Below are 18070 nucleotides of genomic sequence, written 5' to 3'. Positions count from 1 at the left end.
GAGTACCATTCCTTTTACTATTGGTTAACCATGGTTGCGTGAATTTGGTATTAGCATATTCAATATTGAACTATATGCTATTGGTGTTGCTAGCTTCTTATAAATTTTGGAAAGTAGTTTATGCGTGAGTTTTGCATGGTTGTCGTGTTGCTAGCTTGTATGCGGTGTTGTGTGTGTGTTTGCAAATGAGTAGGTTATATATGAACATGTATAACTATTACACTCACTAAGCATTAGCTTACCCCTATCGTTGTTTATCTTTTTAGTTGCAGGTGCGGATAAGGGCAAAGGGGTTATCGGGCACTAGGTGGCCTTTGATGATGTTTTGTTGAAGTTTGAAAGTTGGCCTAACGTTTTGGGTAGTTTAGTCCCAAACCATGCTCAAAGGGTCGTTTGGATTATAAACTATCGTTGTAGTGGGTCAAACTTGTATTGAACTTAATTAATGGCCTTCGTGCCTTTTGTAAACATTTAAATTGTTGAACGTTTAAATGGAACTTGTGAATTGGTTTACATATTTTATTGGCGCGTAAATGTGTATCATTACAAAAAAAAAATTATCGTATGGAATACGGGTTGGGTTGTTTCAAGTGGTATCAGAGCATGGTCTAAGGGATTTAGGCGACTTGAGATAGGTGCCTAGACTTGGACTTTATTGTGTGAGCGCTTTATGCGGGACTTGTAGGACTTTGGGTCTAATCGGGAATTGTTAGTGCTTTGGTTTATGTGAACTAACCTGGTGCTAATTGTTTTGTGTTTTGTTAAGCAATCATCAAGCAAGACAGACGTTGTACTAGCAAGTTAATGCGACGTGTTCGCGTAACAATGATTAGCTACCATTGTTACGGGTGCAAATCGTGTCAAACAAGTAATGTACGACGATTGTTGAGTAAGATGGAGTAGTGTGGGGTATACGTATATGCATACGTATTATGTCCTTTTGTTTCGTTCGTTGTTTAATCTTTTCTGTTTTATAGAATGAAGATGAGAAACGGACACGACACCGAAAATGGGGGTACGAGTGAGGACGTTGAGTTCACGGCCAAAGTTGAGGCCATCTTTAAACGTCAAAAGGCGGAGTTCCTCGAGGATGTTAAGAAAATGTTTCTAGATACGATTGACGAGCAATTAGTCAATGTAGTCAAGGAGCAAGTGAAGGTCGTTCATCAAGAGGATAATATGGGGAGACGGGACTTCTTTTATAAGAATTTTAAGGACTCTCAACCTCCCACCTTTGAAGGTGAACGAGACCCTCTCAAGAGTGCCCGATGGATCTCCGATATGGAGGGGGATTTCTGTACTTGTGAATGTCCTCTTGATAAGAAGACAAGGTATGGTTGTAGCATGTTAAGGGGTGACGCTAAGCTATGGTGGGATACGAAAATCTAAGTTTATGGTGAAGAATAATGCATGGATTTTACTTGGGATGAATTCAAGGTAGAGTTTTTCGATGAGTACCGAACTTCGGCCGATCTAACTAGGCTTAAGGACGAGTTACGTTCCTTGAGGCAAGGGTCGATGGATTTGAACACTCTCAAATCCGTGTTTTTGTCCAAGACCCAATTTTGCCCGGAGTATGTCGGGAATGATAAGATGTTGAAGGAAGATTTTTATAGGATCTTGAATGATAACTATCAAGAGAAAATTAGTGTGAACGTGGTGAAGAGCTTCGATGAATTGTTCAATATGGCGAAGGGTTTTGAAGCGCTTGTGTTGAGAAAGAGTAGTTTTACTTTTGGAAAGAGGAAGTTCAAGAATTCGAGTCAATCGAGCTTTTCCAACAAAAAGAATAAGAAGGGCTCCGAAAGTGTTAACGGTCTGAAGAAAGGTGGCTCCGGTGGTCATGTACCCACTTGCTATACTTGTGGGCAAAAAGGTCACATCTCTTGTGATTGCCCCAACTCACCTTCCACACCCAAATTTACTTGTTTCAATTGTGGTAAAGAAGGGCACAAGAGGCCCGAGTGTCCCTAGTTGGGCAATGATAATGTTAAGCGGTTAGAAAAGGCGGCGGGTACGGCTAGGGGTCAAAATTATTTAATGACCAATGATGAAGCGAAACAACCGAACGAAGTTGTCTCAGGTACTTTCATGGTTAACTCTAATCCGGCAAGGATTCTATTTGATAGTGGTGCAAATTTATCTTTTGTGTCACCTCAATTTGTACCTAAACTTAATAAGCTATTAGCTAAGTTAAGTCGTCCGGTAGAAGTCGAAATAGCGGACGGCAAGACGGTGCTAGTGGTTGACGTATGTAAAAATTGTGATGTTGTGTTTGGTGCCAAAAACTTTAAAATTGATCTCATTCCTATGACTTTGGGCGATTTTGATATCGTTGTGGGTATGGATTGGCTCGATCATAATAGAACCGATATTGCATGTCACGAAAAATTTATTCGTGTAAAGGCCCCAAGTGGGGGAGAGTTAATTATTCACGGCGATAAACGAAGAAGACTTGTGCCGATATGTTCTTTTGCACGGGCACATCGTTTTCTTGTTAGTGGTGGCATGGCTTATCTTGCCCATGTTGTGGATACTCGTGATGAGCCACCACCTATACGTGAAATTCCGGTGGTTAGTGAGTTCGAAGATGTTTTTCCGGATGAGTTACCGGGGGTTCCGGAGGAAAGACAAGTAGAATTTCGCATTGAGTTGGTTTCGGGGGCTACCCCCATTGCTAAAACTCCTTATCGTTTAGCACCTACGGAAATGCAAGAGTTGTTAAATCAAACCCAAGAGTTGCTTGAAAAGGGTTTCATTCGACCGAGCTCCTCGCCATGGGGTGCTCCGGTCTTGTTTGTGAAAAAGAAATATGGAAGTATGCGGATGTGCATCGATTATCGGGAGTTGAACAAAGTGACGATCAAGAATCGCTATCCATTACCTAGGATTGACGATTTGTTTGACCAACTCCAAGGCGCAACGTATTTTTCTAAGATTGACTTACGGTCCGGCTATCATCAAGTGCGGGTCCGTGAGGAAGACATAGAGAAAACAGCTTTTCGAACGCGTTATGGGCATTTTGAGTTTGTAGTTATGCCTTTTGGTCTTACGAATACACCGGCGGCATTCATGGACCTTATGAACCGAGTGTGCCAACCTATGTTGGACAAGTCGGTGATTGTGTTCATTGACGACATACTAGTCTACTCGAAAAGTATGAACGAACATGAACGTCATTTGCGTGAAGTATTGAGGAAGTTACGAAAGGAGAAGTTGTATGCTAAGTTCTCCAAATGTGAATTTTGGCTAAGGAAGGTTCAATTCCTTGGTCACATTGTGAACAAGGACGGTATTCAAGTAGATCAGGGAAGATAGAGACGGTGAAGAGTTGGAGACAACCGAATACGCCTACAGAAATCCGAAGTTTTCTCGGATTGGCTGGTATTTATCGTCGGTTTATCCAAGACTTTTCTAAGATCACTTCTTCGTTGACGAAATTGACAAGGAAGAACGCGAGGTTTGTTTGGGAGAATGAGCAAGAAATTGCTTTTCAATTGTTAAAAGAAAAGTTATGTCAAGCTCCGGTGTTAGTGTTACCGGAAGGGGTGGAAGACATGACGGTTTATTGTGATGCTTCGTTAAATGGGCTCGGGTGTGTTCTAATGCAAAGGGGTAAAGTCATCGCTTATGCCACTCGACAATTAAAGGAACACGAGACGAGATATCCGACTCATGATCTTGAGTTGGCGGCGGTTGTACATGCGTTGAAAATTTGGCGCCATTACTTGTATGGTGTCAAAAGTACGATTTATTCGGATCATAAGAGTTTGAAACATCTCTTTAATCAACGAGATTTTAATTATCGTCAACTTAGGTGGATGGATGTGGTAAAAGACTATGATTGTGAGATACTTTATCATCCGGGCAAGGCGAATGTGGTCGCGGATGCGTTAGGTCGAAAGAGTCATCACCCGGCGTTACGATTGGGATTGTTACGTATGATTATTACTAACGATTTTCTTGAAAAACTTAGTGTGATTCAAATAGAGGCGTATGTTCACAACAAGCATGCGGAACGAATTGTGGGGCAATCGGAATTCATTACTATGGGTTCGCGTGGGTTGTTGTCTTTTCAAGGAAGAGTGTGGGTGCCTAAGATGGGTGATTATCGACAAGTGCTACTTGATGAAGCACATAAGTCAAAGTATTCCATTCATCCGGGCGCGACGAAAATGTATCTTGACTCGAGGAAGGATTATTGGTGGCCGGGCATGAAACGTGACGTCGTAAAATATGTTGAACAATGTGTTACATGTATGCAAGTTAAAGCCGAACACCAAAAGCCGTATGGTAAGTTGCAACTGTTAGAAATCCCGAAGTGGAAATGGGAGAACATTACCATGGATTTCATCACAAAGTTACCTAAAACGGCGAGAACCCAATTTGATTCGATTTGGGTAATAGTTGACCGATTGACGAAAATTGCTTTGTTTCTTCCCATTCGGGAAGCGATATCGTCGGAGACCTTGGCTAAGTTGTTTATCAAGGAAGTCATCTCGCGACACGGAGTTCCTATATCGATTATTTCGGATCGAGATACTCGTTTTACATCTCGGTTTTGGGAAAAGTTTCACGAAGATATGGGTACACAATTAAAACTGAGCACGGCGTACTACGAATCAAACATTGGAGGATATGTTACAGGCATGTATTATTGATTTTAGTGGTAGTTGGGATGAGCACTTACCTTTGGTGGAATTCTCGTACAATAATAGTTATCATACTAGTATCGGGATGCCGCCATATGAGATGCTTTATGGGCGTAGGTGTCGAACCCCGATTTGTTGGGGTGAAGTGGGACAAAAGGAAATCGGGAGTACCGATTTGGTCTTAGAGACAAATATCAAAATTGATATTATTCGAGAGCATTTGAAAAAGGCTCAAGATAGGTAAAAGTCGTATGCCGACAAGCGTAGATGAACGATCGAATTTCAAGAAGGTGACATGGTGATGCTTAAGGTTTCGCCATAGAAAGGTATTATTCGATTCCGGAAACGAGGAAAGTTAGCTCCTCGATTTATTGTACCATTTAAGGTTTTAGCTCGTGTTGGTGAAGTCGCGTATCGTTTGGAATTACCCGAAGAGCTTGCGGGGATCCATAATACATTTCATTTTTCCCATCTCCGTAAGTATCTTGCGGATGATTCATCTTGGGTGCCATTAGACGAGATTGAGCTAAATAATAGGTTAGAGTATATTGAGGAACCGATTGCCATACTTGATGAGAAAGTCAAGGTTGAGACATAAAGAGGTTAGGACCTTTAAAGTTCAATGGCGTCGTAGTAAGGGTTCCGAGTTTACTTGGGAGCCCGAAGAGTTTGTGCTGGTTTATCTTCCTTCTTGTCATGCGGCTTGGATCGCGAGGGGGCGCTCCGATTAAAGTGGGGGAGAGTTGTAACATCCCGTTTTCCCGTACGTATCGAAAGGTGCTCACTTAATCATTTGTACGTTTATAACTCGTTAGCTTATGCACAAATGTATGAATATATATATATATATATATATATATATATATATATATATATATATATATATATATATATATATATATATATATATATATATATATATATATATATATATACATATATGTATACTTGATAATGTGTGCATGTATAAGTTTAATCATGGGTTTGGTTAGCGTTAAGTCTTGTGAGACTATTGTTGAAGGCTAGGTGAATATAGGAAGCGGGTTTGGAATGTACAAATCAAATAAAATCGAAAATTGTTTAAATCAGTCGAACTGTCCAGTTACAGCCTTAGGCCGCGCCGCGACAATTGGGTCCGCGCCGCGGCATATAAAGCAATTCCAGATCAGAAGTCAAGTTAAAATGGGTCATTTTTCCTTCGTTAGGTCGCGCCGCGACAAATTGGCCGCGCCGCGGCACCTATGCAGTTCTGACTCCGATTTTAGCTCAAATTAAATAAATTTAAGGGGCAAATTGGTAATTTAACATGTGGATCTGATGGGAGCATTAAACCTTCACCACTAGTTCATTTATTTCATTTTCTTTTCTATTTTCTTTCCAATTTCTCTCCCAAAACACAAAACCCACTTAGTTTAATCTTGAGATTTGGAGTTGGAGATTTGTGAATCAAACCTAGGAGCGAGATTTAAAGTTGTTCTCCTTGTTACTAGCTACAAGAAGGTAGTCTTGGTAAGTTCTAACTTTATGTTTTAAGTTTTAATTGGTTAATGGTTAGGGTTTGGGTTACTAGAGATTTGCATGACCCATTTGAGGGAAAAATGGGTGAGTTTGGGTTATGTTGTTGTAAGGAAACCCTAATAGCCACTATTTAGGGTTTTGGCCTTGTGATTTGAGGTTGTAAGTGTCAATTTGGTGTTGTTAGTCACTAATGCACTTTAAGATTTATGAAAGGAGTGTAAATGGGTAAGTTTGACTTGATTGTGAGTCTAAGTAATATAAAATGGGTCAAAATGTACTAGTTGACCTAATTAGATGAAATGGGTATGGATTACCCTAAGTTTTGTGTTAATTGAAGTTAATAGACTTTAATTCACTAGTCTTAGTGATTAAAGTCGAGTCTTGGCCATTTATGGGTGGTTGTGAGTAGTTGAGTCATTTAATGCAAATTGGGTCATTAAATGCTCAAGTGGGAGTATTGTGGTTAATCCCACTAGTTGTGAAATTAAATGTGCACTTAATGATTTAGGTACATTGCATTGAAGCTCGGAAGTGCTAAATCACCATCCTTATGACAAGGTGAGTGGAATAAGTATACTTGTACGTATATGATGTGCTTATTTGTACGTAAGGATATGTGTTGTCCTAGTTAGCGATATATATGTTGTACACTAACGATTTATGAACGGATATGTGTTGTCTAATTTAGCAAAATATGTGTTGTACGCTAACGGGTTATTAAATGGATATGTGTTGTCCAAGTTGGTGTTATATGTGTTGTACACTAATGATCTTATGAACGGATATGTGTTGTCCAAGGGTTGGTGATATATGTGTTGTACACTAACGGTTGTTATGAACACCGATGGGAAATTCGATTACCATTCCTTTTACTATTGTTTAACCATGGTTGTGTAAATTTGGTATTAGCATATTCAATATTGAACTATATGCTATTGGTGTTGCTAGCTTCTTATAAATTGTGGAAAGTAGTTTATGCATGAGTTTTGCATGGTTGTCGTGTTGCTAGCTTGTATGCGGTGTTGTGTGTGTGTGTTTGCAAATGAGTAGGTTATATATGAACATGTATAACTATTACACTCACTAAGCATTAGCTTACCCCTCTCGTTGTTTATCTTTTTAGTTGCAGGTGCGGATAAGGGCAAAGGGGTTATCGGGCACTAGGTGGCCTTTGATGATGTTTTGTTGAAGTTTGAAAGTTGGCCTAACGTTTTGGGTAGTTTAGTCCCAAACCATGCTCAAAGGGTCGTTTGGATTATAAACTATCGTTGTAGTGGGTCAAATTGTATTGAACTTAATTAATGGCCTTCGTGCCTTTTGTAAACATTTAAATTGTTGAACGTTTAAATGGAACTTGTGAATTGGTTTACATATTTTATTGGCGCGTAAATGTGTATCATTACAAAAAAAAAAAAATTTATCGTATGGAATACGGGTTGGGTTGTTTCACAATGCCAAGATGGATAAAATCTATCAAACTCAAATCAAAAGTCTGTAGAAGGAATCAAAGGTGAAGAAATTACTAAAAGGAGTGATCAGAAGCTTGACCTGTAGGTCAGGAAATGAGGAAGATGATGATTCGAGTGAAGAATTCTAATAAATTCTCATGAAAACATTCTATGGTTGAATGGTTGAATGTTTAAGATAACAATGTTTGGAGAACTTTAATATGTATGTTTAATAAAGTATTCGTGTGTGCTTACTACATGTTTTTAAAAGTCCAAGCATGTCAGATTTATACACGGCTGAACTACGGTCGACCTTGAACCTAACCGTGTGTGTCCTGTACCAACGAGTTTAAGTTTTTCTAAAACTGTTACTCCACGGCTTATCTCACGGACGACCGCAGCTCTATCGTAAGATAAGCCATACATAAACTGACGAACCATTTTGTCTTGTTATGCCCAATAACTTTTCTCAAGTGAGAATTGACTTGTCAATCAAAAGACTTTACTCATTTAACCTACCCCTCTTGTAAAAAAGTAAAGTGATACCTAGTAGGCCTCTATAAAAACTAGTACATTCAACTAAACTCATACCCACCTTCACAATCCCTAAAAACCCACAATCAAATCATGAGACAAATTCCACAACTCATCAACTCTCAACTTATTCGCTGGCCAACTTCTCTAGTGTGAATTGGAATGTCTTTCTCAATCTTCGAGGACCTCTATATCCTCTTCATGTGAATAAATTCTATGCAAACTTCCAATTCCATGATGATATGACGATATCATTCACTCTCTATGGCAAAAACTATTCCTTGACGCTTGAAGAATTTGGAAACATCATGGATGTTCCAAGTAACGGAATCAAATTCTTTCTTAAGCCAAACTCATTTGATGAGTTTTCAGAATGGTTAGAAAAAGAATGTGTTCTTGAAACACTGAGTGAAGGACCACTCAAGTTTGAGTCCGTCAACAAGGAGGGTTTCTTAGTGCATCACCTTACTTCAACATATGATCTATGGCAACAAATCATCTCCATAAATGTATATGGAAAAGGTGAAATACTCTGGAGAATGAATGCAAATGAGGTTACTCTTTTGTGGTGTCTCATACACTCACTTAAGGTAAACATTGCATTTCTAATGGCATCTAGAATGCAACAGGCAGCTCAAGAACCCTACTTGAAACTACCTTATGGCCTTCACTTAACTAAACTCTTTGCTCATCTCAAATTAACGACTTCTTATCACTACGCTGCTCAAGTTTTGTCATACCCAATATGCAGAGCCTCAACTAGACCATTTGTTGAACGTTCTCTTGATAACCCTCCAAACTTTAGCCTCCTTTCAACCGCAGGACAAAGCAGTGTCATTCACGAGAATATTTTAAAAATCGGACGACATCTGAATAAACTAGAAGGAAGTATAAGAGACACTCATCACTACATTCACCTCAAGAAATAGGCCAAGGAAATTTGAAGAATGCCTACCTATACATCGAATCTATGTGCTTTTTGTGTACCTTCCATACATATGTTCATATATGCATGTTTCTTGTATGTTTTGAATAAAATGTGTGCTTGTTATGTTTTAATATATGTTTTTCAACGTGCACAATTTAAGGGGGATCTTTGCTCTAAGGGCTAGCTTAGTTCTAGGGGGAGCTAACCTTTTTGCTTCGACAAAAGGGGGAGAAAGATGGATACAAGTGATTGTTAACACTTGCGTATTTATAGCAAAATGTTCCTCATCACTTGTATGTTTGTCATCATCAAAAAAGGGGAGAATGTTGGTTGAATGTTGGTTAATGAACTTAACGACAAACTTAAGTATGATGATTAACCAAAGAATATGTTTTGATGATGACACACACATATGCATAAGTGATGACTGACATCTTAACATAAAACACGCAAGGTCACTAATCCATACTTTATCATGCAAACGACCAAGTCAAACTTAGGTTAAAGAATGAAATTAAAAGTTCAGCTAAACACACGGTCGAGGTACGGTAGACCGCATAGTCAACCGTGAAACCCCAAACTGAATTGCAACGCAGCTTTATGAAAATAAGTTGCACGGTCGCCACCACAGTCAACCGCAGTGCGACCGCAGTTTTTCTGTTACCGATTAAGACCAAATAAAGTTTGACTAGTTTCCGACATCTATAATTCATGAAACCTTTCTCAACATGCTTAGAATAGATGCCTTCTCCATACTCAATTGAGTTTTGGTCATAAAAACACTAATTATGGTTAATTACGCCTAATGACATCTTAATCACAAATTAACCAAGATTAGGCATAACACATAAGTGTTAATCAACAACTTGTGATCTTAATTCTTATCTAGATATCCTAAATATGATCATCAAGTCCCAACACACTTAACCCAATGTCACTAGAACAATAATTACTATTGAAAATGACTTAGTGATTAATTAAGGCTAAATGAGGAACAATGCTCTCAAGTATAACTAAGTAATGACTTGTAATCCTAAAATACACTTAGATATATTTAGGATGGTCACCAAGTCCCAACTAGAGATTCCTCTTCCCTTGTGCATGTGTTGGACATCAATGTGTGCTTACACATTAATTAAGCAATATGTTATATTACACTTAAGCTTGAGTCATAAGTTGTACAAGTATCTATATGATTGATCCTAGAATAACTATCTCTTGCTATATGTGAGTATTACTTGCTACTTGTCAATATGCTTAATACTCATAAACTTGTCAACTTGATTAATATGTTTGCTATGTGCTTACTAGTTAGGATTCAAGTAACTAACATACTTCAATAGATTAAGTGTAAAATGGTTCACAATGAAATTATGATCAATTGTCTATTTGGTCTAGTCTAAGTAACTAAGTGTGATTGCTTATTCAAGAATGACTTAACTTTAATGTCTCTACATACTTCATGATTATCTTATGGAGACATTGTTCAATTGATCTCTATCTAAACTCAAATGGAACATAACTTGTGATTAATTGAAACTAGGAAGTTAATGACATAGTGACTAGTCTTTAGAATTGAACCAAAGGCATTAATGTGACTAACTAAGTCTTGACCAAACTGAGATTTCCCAATATATCTATCAAGACACTTCTCCAAGAATGTTGGGTTTGCCACTTTTGGAATGTTAAGTCACTTTCATGCAATAAGACCAAATCTCACACACTTAATGCATATAGTACTTGTATAGGATGTTTGGTTTCTTTTGCAGGTGCTAGAAGGAGTAAAGGTGTCAAAATGTGGTGTTCAAATTTGAGTCAAACGGCTATACAACGGATACTAAATTTGGACTGGAGCACGCACGGTCGAACCGCGGTCGACCGTGATGGCAACCGTATATCAACGACTACTTTTTGAATCCCACTATAAAAAGCAAATATTAAGGAGCATCTGAAGCTGACCCTCTTGCACATTTCAAAGGCTTATTTTCAGAGATCACAAGGGCTCTAATTACTACTCAAATGTGATCAAGCAAGAGAAGATTATATGATCTTATAGATATAGAATTTGGTTGTTGTAAACTTACTAATCAAAATCATTAATCTTGTGAGTTTACTTAGTGTAATGTATGTCCTAGTACTGTCTTAGGATCATCATTACAAAGTGTATAAGTCTTGTAACTTCAATTAGTAGAAGCATAGGCTAGCTTAGTGGTCTACTTCCTTAAAGGGACTTAGGAAGTTGATTAATCTTATTTAGAGATTAATACTTGTCCAAGGTGAAGACAAGTTGATCTAGGTTGGAGTTGATCTTTCAAAGGGATAGAAAGATTAGGTTTGTTGTCTACAAAAGAAGTTGAAGACTTGTAAATCGAATTTCCACCGGGTTTGGAGAAAAGTGCTTAGTGAAGCAACAAATCCCGATTAATGTAATCGGGGAGTGGATTAAGGTGGATTAGTTAACATCCACCCGAACCACTATAAATCCTTGTGTCTATGTTCTTTACATTACTTCATTTATCATTTTGAACATATACACTACACACATCAAGTTTGAGTTGAATTAGTTGATTAAAGTTAATCGAATTTGGTGATCAATCGAAAAAGTGTTAAAAACGTATTAAGTAACTATTCACCCCCTCTAGTTACTTACAGAGATAATATTAGTTGTAATTTTATTTTAAAATTGTAAATTAAAATATAAATTTAGAATTGGTTTCTTTTTGCCTAGTTTTTATACTTTCTCGTACTAAATTTAAAATAATTGATATTCAAAATTATAAAATTTTAATAATTAAAATAAATATTAATAAGATTTAATAATAATAATTAAAATAAATTAATAAATTTTAATTTTAATTCAAAATTATTTCGATTAATGACATCAACTACTATGTTTAGATTTTAATTTTTTTTTATTTTTTATTTTTTTTAATAAAGTAATTAGCCTTGAATTTTGATTTTAATAGATAGATAGAAGATAGATAGATACTCATCATAAAACTTGGATTAAGCGACATAATTTTGTTTGGTGAAAAGAGAACCCCATAACATTTAAGTGTGGCGGCTTTACATTTAAGGATAAATAACCAATAACAGTAAAACTTCCCGGTGAAGCTTTTAAGTTTTCAAGGGAAGTTTAAAGCTTCAAGGTAAAGGGACACAAAATCTTCTCCTACTAGTTCTGTATATAAAGATCTGCATATATACATCAATTGCATATAGATCGATACGAAACCCTAAAACATGTCTGGTGGTATTGCTCGTGGCCGTCTAACTGAGGAACGAAAAGCATGGCGAAAGAATCATCCTCATGTATGTTTATATAATCACCTGTATTTTGTAATAATTTGCATACGTGATTAGTTGTACTTAGTGTTTGATTTCATTTTGTATTATTTAATTAGGGTTTTGTTGCGAAACCTGAGACTCTACCTGATGGTTCGGTGAATTTGATGATTTGGCAGTGTACCATCCCTGGTAAGACTGGGGTAAGTTCTCCTAAAATCTGATTTTTTGATTTGATTTAGTTAATTAACAAAATTAGCTTATTTTTTTAGGGAGCTTGATATATGTTATGTTATTGTAATTGCGTGTACTACTGTACTTATTTAGTTAGTGTTGTTTTTACTGAGTGACCTTTATTTGACAAGTAGTCATGATCGGCCGCGGTTAAGCTTTTGATTTTGTTGATACTGTTGGAAATTGTGAAGTTTTTGATGCTATGAGTGTAAGAGCATATGTTGATGATTGTGTTGTTAGCTTTTTAGCTTTTTCACACCCTTTATGATGGTTGCTACTACTACTACCACTGAGATTAGATCCTTAAGCGAGTATAGTAGGTGGGATATATTGACCCAAAACAGGATTAGATTGAATACCTAACTCATAGTAGCCATATAAGTACAGATGTTTTCTGGTTTCATTTATGCTAGTTGCTGAATTTGCGGACATAGGTAATTATTGGTTTCACATGGAAGACTAGGTTGGTTTACAGGGTTTTCTTAGAGCTAATGCTAAAATTGTATTCCGTTTACAACTGTAAAATTGGTTTGGGTTTAAGAGGTTGCTTACTAAGTCATTAAGATAACGAATAGTGGCATCAAGCCTAAAACAATGTTTATAATCTATCAGATGAAATAATAAGTAGTACTGGACTGACTTCTAATTTTCAAAGGATAATGCCATTGTATAGACGAGTTACAATTTTCATAGCAAACTATAAACTCGGTATTTAAGCTTCAACTATCTTTTTATGAGGCAGTTATTACCGGATTATCTTGCTTACTTGCTAAATCAGTCCACACTGAATCGTTGAAGATGGTCACTGCAAGAACTAAGCAGAACCTAAATTGGGACTTACCTTGCTAAGATAATGTATTGGCTATATGTAAAAACTCAACCTACTGGTTTATTTTTTATAATAATTTACATGTCGAGAACTTTGGTTCTTTTCTGTATGATAATTTTGGGGTTGGCCCCTAAATAACCAGTTTAGGGTAATGCAAATAACCATAACCATCCGCATTAACACAACATTGTTTTTTATTAGATAATTGTTGGTTACTACACAGTTAGGTGACATATAGATACTATCGTCTGTACATTTTGAAAAATTGAGGTTTTTATACACATTCATAGGTACATACAAGTACTCAACCCAATTTTACAAAGGAAATTCGTTCATTGATTTATACCTAAATAAATACCGAAAGAAAGGTGCAGTCTAAACCTAAATCCCAGTTCCTATCAGTAGTATGGTTCTCATTTCAGGCATAAACGAAGGTTCTTTAATTTGTTAAGATCAGATGGATCTTGTTGGCCTATTCTAGAAAGTATTATTAACTATGAATCTACGATATTGTGGGCGTTTATAATAATTTGCTGTTGCAGACTGACTGGGAAGGAGGGTACTACCCTCTTGCACTCCATTTTACTGAGGATTATCCAAGCAAACCGCCAAAGTGTAAATTTCCTCAGGGCTTTTTTCATCCCAATGTTTACCCATCTGGAACCGTTTGTTTGTCTATTCTTAATGAAGATAGTGTAAGTGCTTGTGTAAATATCTATTTATTTTCTTATTTATATACTTTTGTGTATATAGGTCATCTAAATATTTTTCTATCTACAGGGTTGGAGGCCAGCTATAACAGTGAAGCAAATTCTAGTGGGTATCCAGGATCTGTTGGATTCCCCCAACCCTGCAGACCCTGCCCAGACCGATGGATATCATCTCTTTATACAGGTAATTTTGTCACTTTATTCGTTTTATTTTTTTTTTTTGTTTTTATTTTTTTAAATTGCGGTTTATTTGTGACTAGGCCTGTATGTAAAGGTGTTAACGGGTCAGGTCATGGACACATTTGAATGCGAGTTTTTTGATATTTTGTGAACTATTAGGGTGTCAATTAAACGACAAAATTATTTCAATTTAATGAGAATTATGTATATGTATTACTACATAAAACAATTTTGAAAGGTTTTGTGCATTAAGAAAACACTTTGGCTAGCTATATTTCATGATTATAATCATTTGATCCATTAGAGATAAATTATTATTTGTATCATCCCGTATATAAGTAAATTGGTTTAAATTAATTGGTATCCACGGGTGACATTAATTCCCATTCTTGTCGAATAAGATCCACAAAATGATAGTTGTAATTCAAAATGGAAGAGGAAAAACACGCTCTTTAAGGGACAGTTAATTTCGGGTAAAGTACAACCTTACGCATAATATGCTACTACCCATTTAGAAGTTTTAAACTGCTGCAGATCAGTGCAAATAGTACTCATTAGATTTCAAGTATAATTTTACTTAAAACATGTCTTGTCATTTATTAAATGGTATATAAATAATTTGGGTATGATGCCTTCATATGACCACATCAGGTTTATTTTCAAGTTAATTTACAGTTACATGTTTTCATGATTTGAGATGAACATGCATGTTATGTGGGTAACTTTCGCTTTGTGCTATTGGAGTCAAAGCAAGCACAAGCACGAGATGAAATCTGATGTTCGTCTTACTTTTAAATTGATGGTGCGTGCAGGATACGGTGGAGTACAAGAGAAGGGTCCGCCTGCAGGCTAAGCAGTATCCCCCGCTTGTTTAGAAGCAATCAGTTGGTTACTATCATTTGGGTTAAAATCTAATGTAGCCAATCTTGATGATATAGTTGGATTCAAACTTGTTTTCATAATTGAAAAAAAGATTAATTAGCTGAAGGAAATTGTTACTTGATGAAATGCCAATAGACCTGGCTAAACCTTCGTTTTATTTGTGGTGCGGTTAAATGTTAATGATTTAACATATCCGGGGCTTATAATTTTACTGCAATTTGACCATGGCTATTTTTTATTTTTGTTTATAACCTTATTTTTTTTACGGATGTCATGCGCTAATCATCAACTGTAAACCGTTCATTGTTTTGAAAATTCATGCTGTGGTGTTGCATTTCTATAGCATATGCATAATGCATGCTTGGTGACTTTGGAGTTTGGATAAAGTTCCACCATGTGGTCAGCAGGATTATGGTTTAATTTTGGGCGTCTAAATTATGCAGGCTTTCAACCATACAACAGGGTAGAATTGGTAATTTTTAATTAGACCATTTGTTATGGGAGATAGTATGGGTTGGGTTTTTTTAAAACTAGTGAATATCATATATCCCCTTCTTAAACATTAAAATTACAAATTTCCACTACTAAACACATTAATATCATACATCTCCAACCTAAATCATAAATCCCACAAATTTACCCATTTCTTTAATTAATCATATAATTAATATGTTTAAATCCATATATTTTAAATTAAATTACTATTATACCCTTCTCTGTTTTAAATCAATATATTTTAAATTGCTTTCATGTGTAATCGTCGTGTGTAAACAATGGTGCTTTTTCGTTTGCAACGCTGAGTATGAACTGAAAAGAAGAAATTGGCAATGGTGGCGGTTTGGTAAAAAGACGATGGTCTATAGGTCTTTTTGTTTGCAACATGGTGTTTTCTTCTATTTCATTTTCCCATTTTTCACTTGGTTTTGATTTCTTAATCTAAAAGAGAAAGGGTATATTTCTTAAAACTATATTTCTTAAAACTTACTAAAGCTTTATCCTTCACATATTCTCACCTCACAGTTCACCCTCTATACTTCTTCCATCCATTTGTGTAATTAATTGACGATAATTATAACTACATTAATTACAGTTCACATAACTCACAATTTCCGTTAATCCGTTATTCATGGCGACTCCAACGACGGCGGCAACGTTTTCTGGCATCCACATCCATCAAGTCCGTCATCCAATTCCATCCATAAAACGACATTAGTATTATACGGTCGTTGAAATTGAACCCCAGGATTGCTAGTGATGCTTTGTTACGCAGTTGAAAAAGATTTTGATCTCTTTTTGTGGTTCATCCGGTTAGTCATGTAGTAATGATTCTTCAATTTCATTTACCCAATTTTCACTAGGTTTTGATTTTTTAATCTAATAAAGAGAAAGGGTGTATTAGTAATAAGATTTATTACGTACACATTTTTAAGTATTATTTATGATTAAATTAGCTAAAAGGTATATATGATAAATTTAAAGTCAAATTTGGGGATATATGATATTAACGTGTTTAGTAGGGGATATATGTAATTTTGATCTTTAATAAGGTGATATATGATAATTTCTCTTTTAAATAATGTGGTGGCGTGGGTTGAAAATGATTATTATTATGGTGTGAGTTGATGATGTGTCAATGTGGCATTTTAGTTTTTCTTTTTTGTTTGTAAGTAATAAGTTTTTTTAAATTAGTTTTGTTAATCAATTATAATATTAAAATTCAACATACTTATTAATAAAGTACTCCGTATAAAAACATAACTGAATAATATATACTCAATTAAAAAGCACATAATCTACATACCTAAATGAAAATACTTAATTTAAATCTCTAAAATATAAAAAATGGGGGATGATTCTCACACACTGTTTTTTGATCCTCACACACCCTTTTACCCTATTATTAGGGAGGAGTTCAAGTAAATTAGTGTGTGAGGATCAAAAAACAGTGTGTGAGAATCATCCCCCATAAAAAATACATAATTTAAAATGCTTAAATAATACTTCCTGTGACAAATGATGCTACCTTAGATAGTCTGTGAGATGCTTCCATCTTGTTTTGTTCCGTAGACAGTCTGTGATATAGATTGATGCTACCTTAGCATCTTATTTTTGTACTGTGAGTTTCTATTTGATTATTCGTGTATACTGCTCTTGTGAGCATACCCTCATGTATCTTGTGAGCATCTTAATGTACTTATATTGTAATGGGTTTAACATGTTGGCATCAGTGCCACTCGTACTGCGTCTGGCATGTTTCTCTCCCAGCGACAGTATACCACCGAGATCATTGAGCGGGCTGATATGTCTACTTGTCACCCTTGCCGGACCTCGGTTGAACCGGGTGCCAAGCTTACTACTCACGGTCCTCCTGTCAAGGACCCAACTCTCTACCGCAGCCTTGCAGGTGCACTACAGTATCTCACGTTCACTCGCCCAGATATCTCATATGCAGTTCTGCAGATTTGTCTTTTTATGCACGATCCTCGAGAGCAGCATTTACACGCTCTCAAACGGATACTTCGTTATGTTCACGGGACTACCGATCTTGGCCTGCAGCTCTATGCGTCATCTCCCGCCACTTTAGTTGCATATTCAGATGCAGATTGGGCTGGTTGCCCGACCACCAGACGCTCCACGTCTGGTTATTGTGTTTTTCTCGGCAACAATCTTCTTTCCTGGTCTTCTAAGCGGCAGCTCACACCATCCCGCTCCAGTGCCGAAGCGGAATATCGCGGAGTTGCTAATGCTGTTGCCGAAACATGCTGGATTCGTAATCTACTGCGTGAGCTTCACTGTCCGCTCACCTCAGCTACTTTGGTTTACTGTGATAATTTCAGCTCCGTCTATCTCTCCACTAATCCTGTTCAACA

At 36.6% G+C, this 18070-nt stretch overlaps 1 protein-coding gene across 1 annotated transcript; it reads left to right on the top strand.

Annotated features, from left to right (window-relative positions):
* The first annotated feature begins 12100 nt into the window (after positions 1 to 12100).
* LOC139847893 (SUMO-conjugating enzyme SCE1) lies at positions 12101 to 15431 on the top strand. The gene is made up of 5 exons (XM_071837624.1): positions 12101 to 12392; positions 12485 to 12568; positions 13971 to 14123; positions 14209 to 14322; positions 15131 to 15431. The coding sequence occupies exons 1-5, from the start codon at positions 12324 to 12326 to the stop codon at positions 15191 to 15193; spliced, it is 483 nt and encodes a 160-aa protein (XP_071693725.1). The 5' UTR covers positions 12101 to 12323; the 3' UTR covers positions 15194 to 15431.
* The last annotated feature ends 2639 nt before the right edge of the window (positions 15432 to 18070 follow it).

This window comes from Rutidosis leptorrhynchoides, chromosome 5 (assembly GCF_046630445.1).
Source record: "Rutidosis leptorrhynchoides isolate AG116_Rl617_1_P2 chromosome 5, CSIRO_AGI_Rlap_v1, whole genome shotgun sequence".
Lineage (NCBI taxonomy): Eukaryota > Viridiplantae > Streptophyta > Magnoliopsida > Asterales > Asteraceae > Rutidosis > Rutidosis leptorrhynchoides.
The sequence above is the reverse complement of the archived record's forward strand: the minus strand, read 5'-3'. Positions and strand labels throughout refer to the sequence as shown.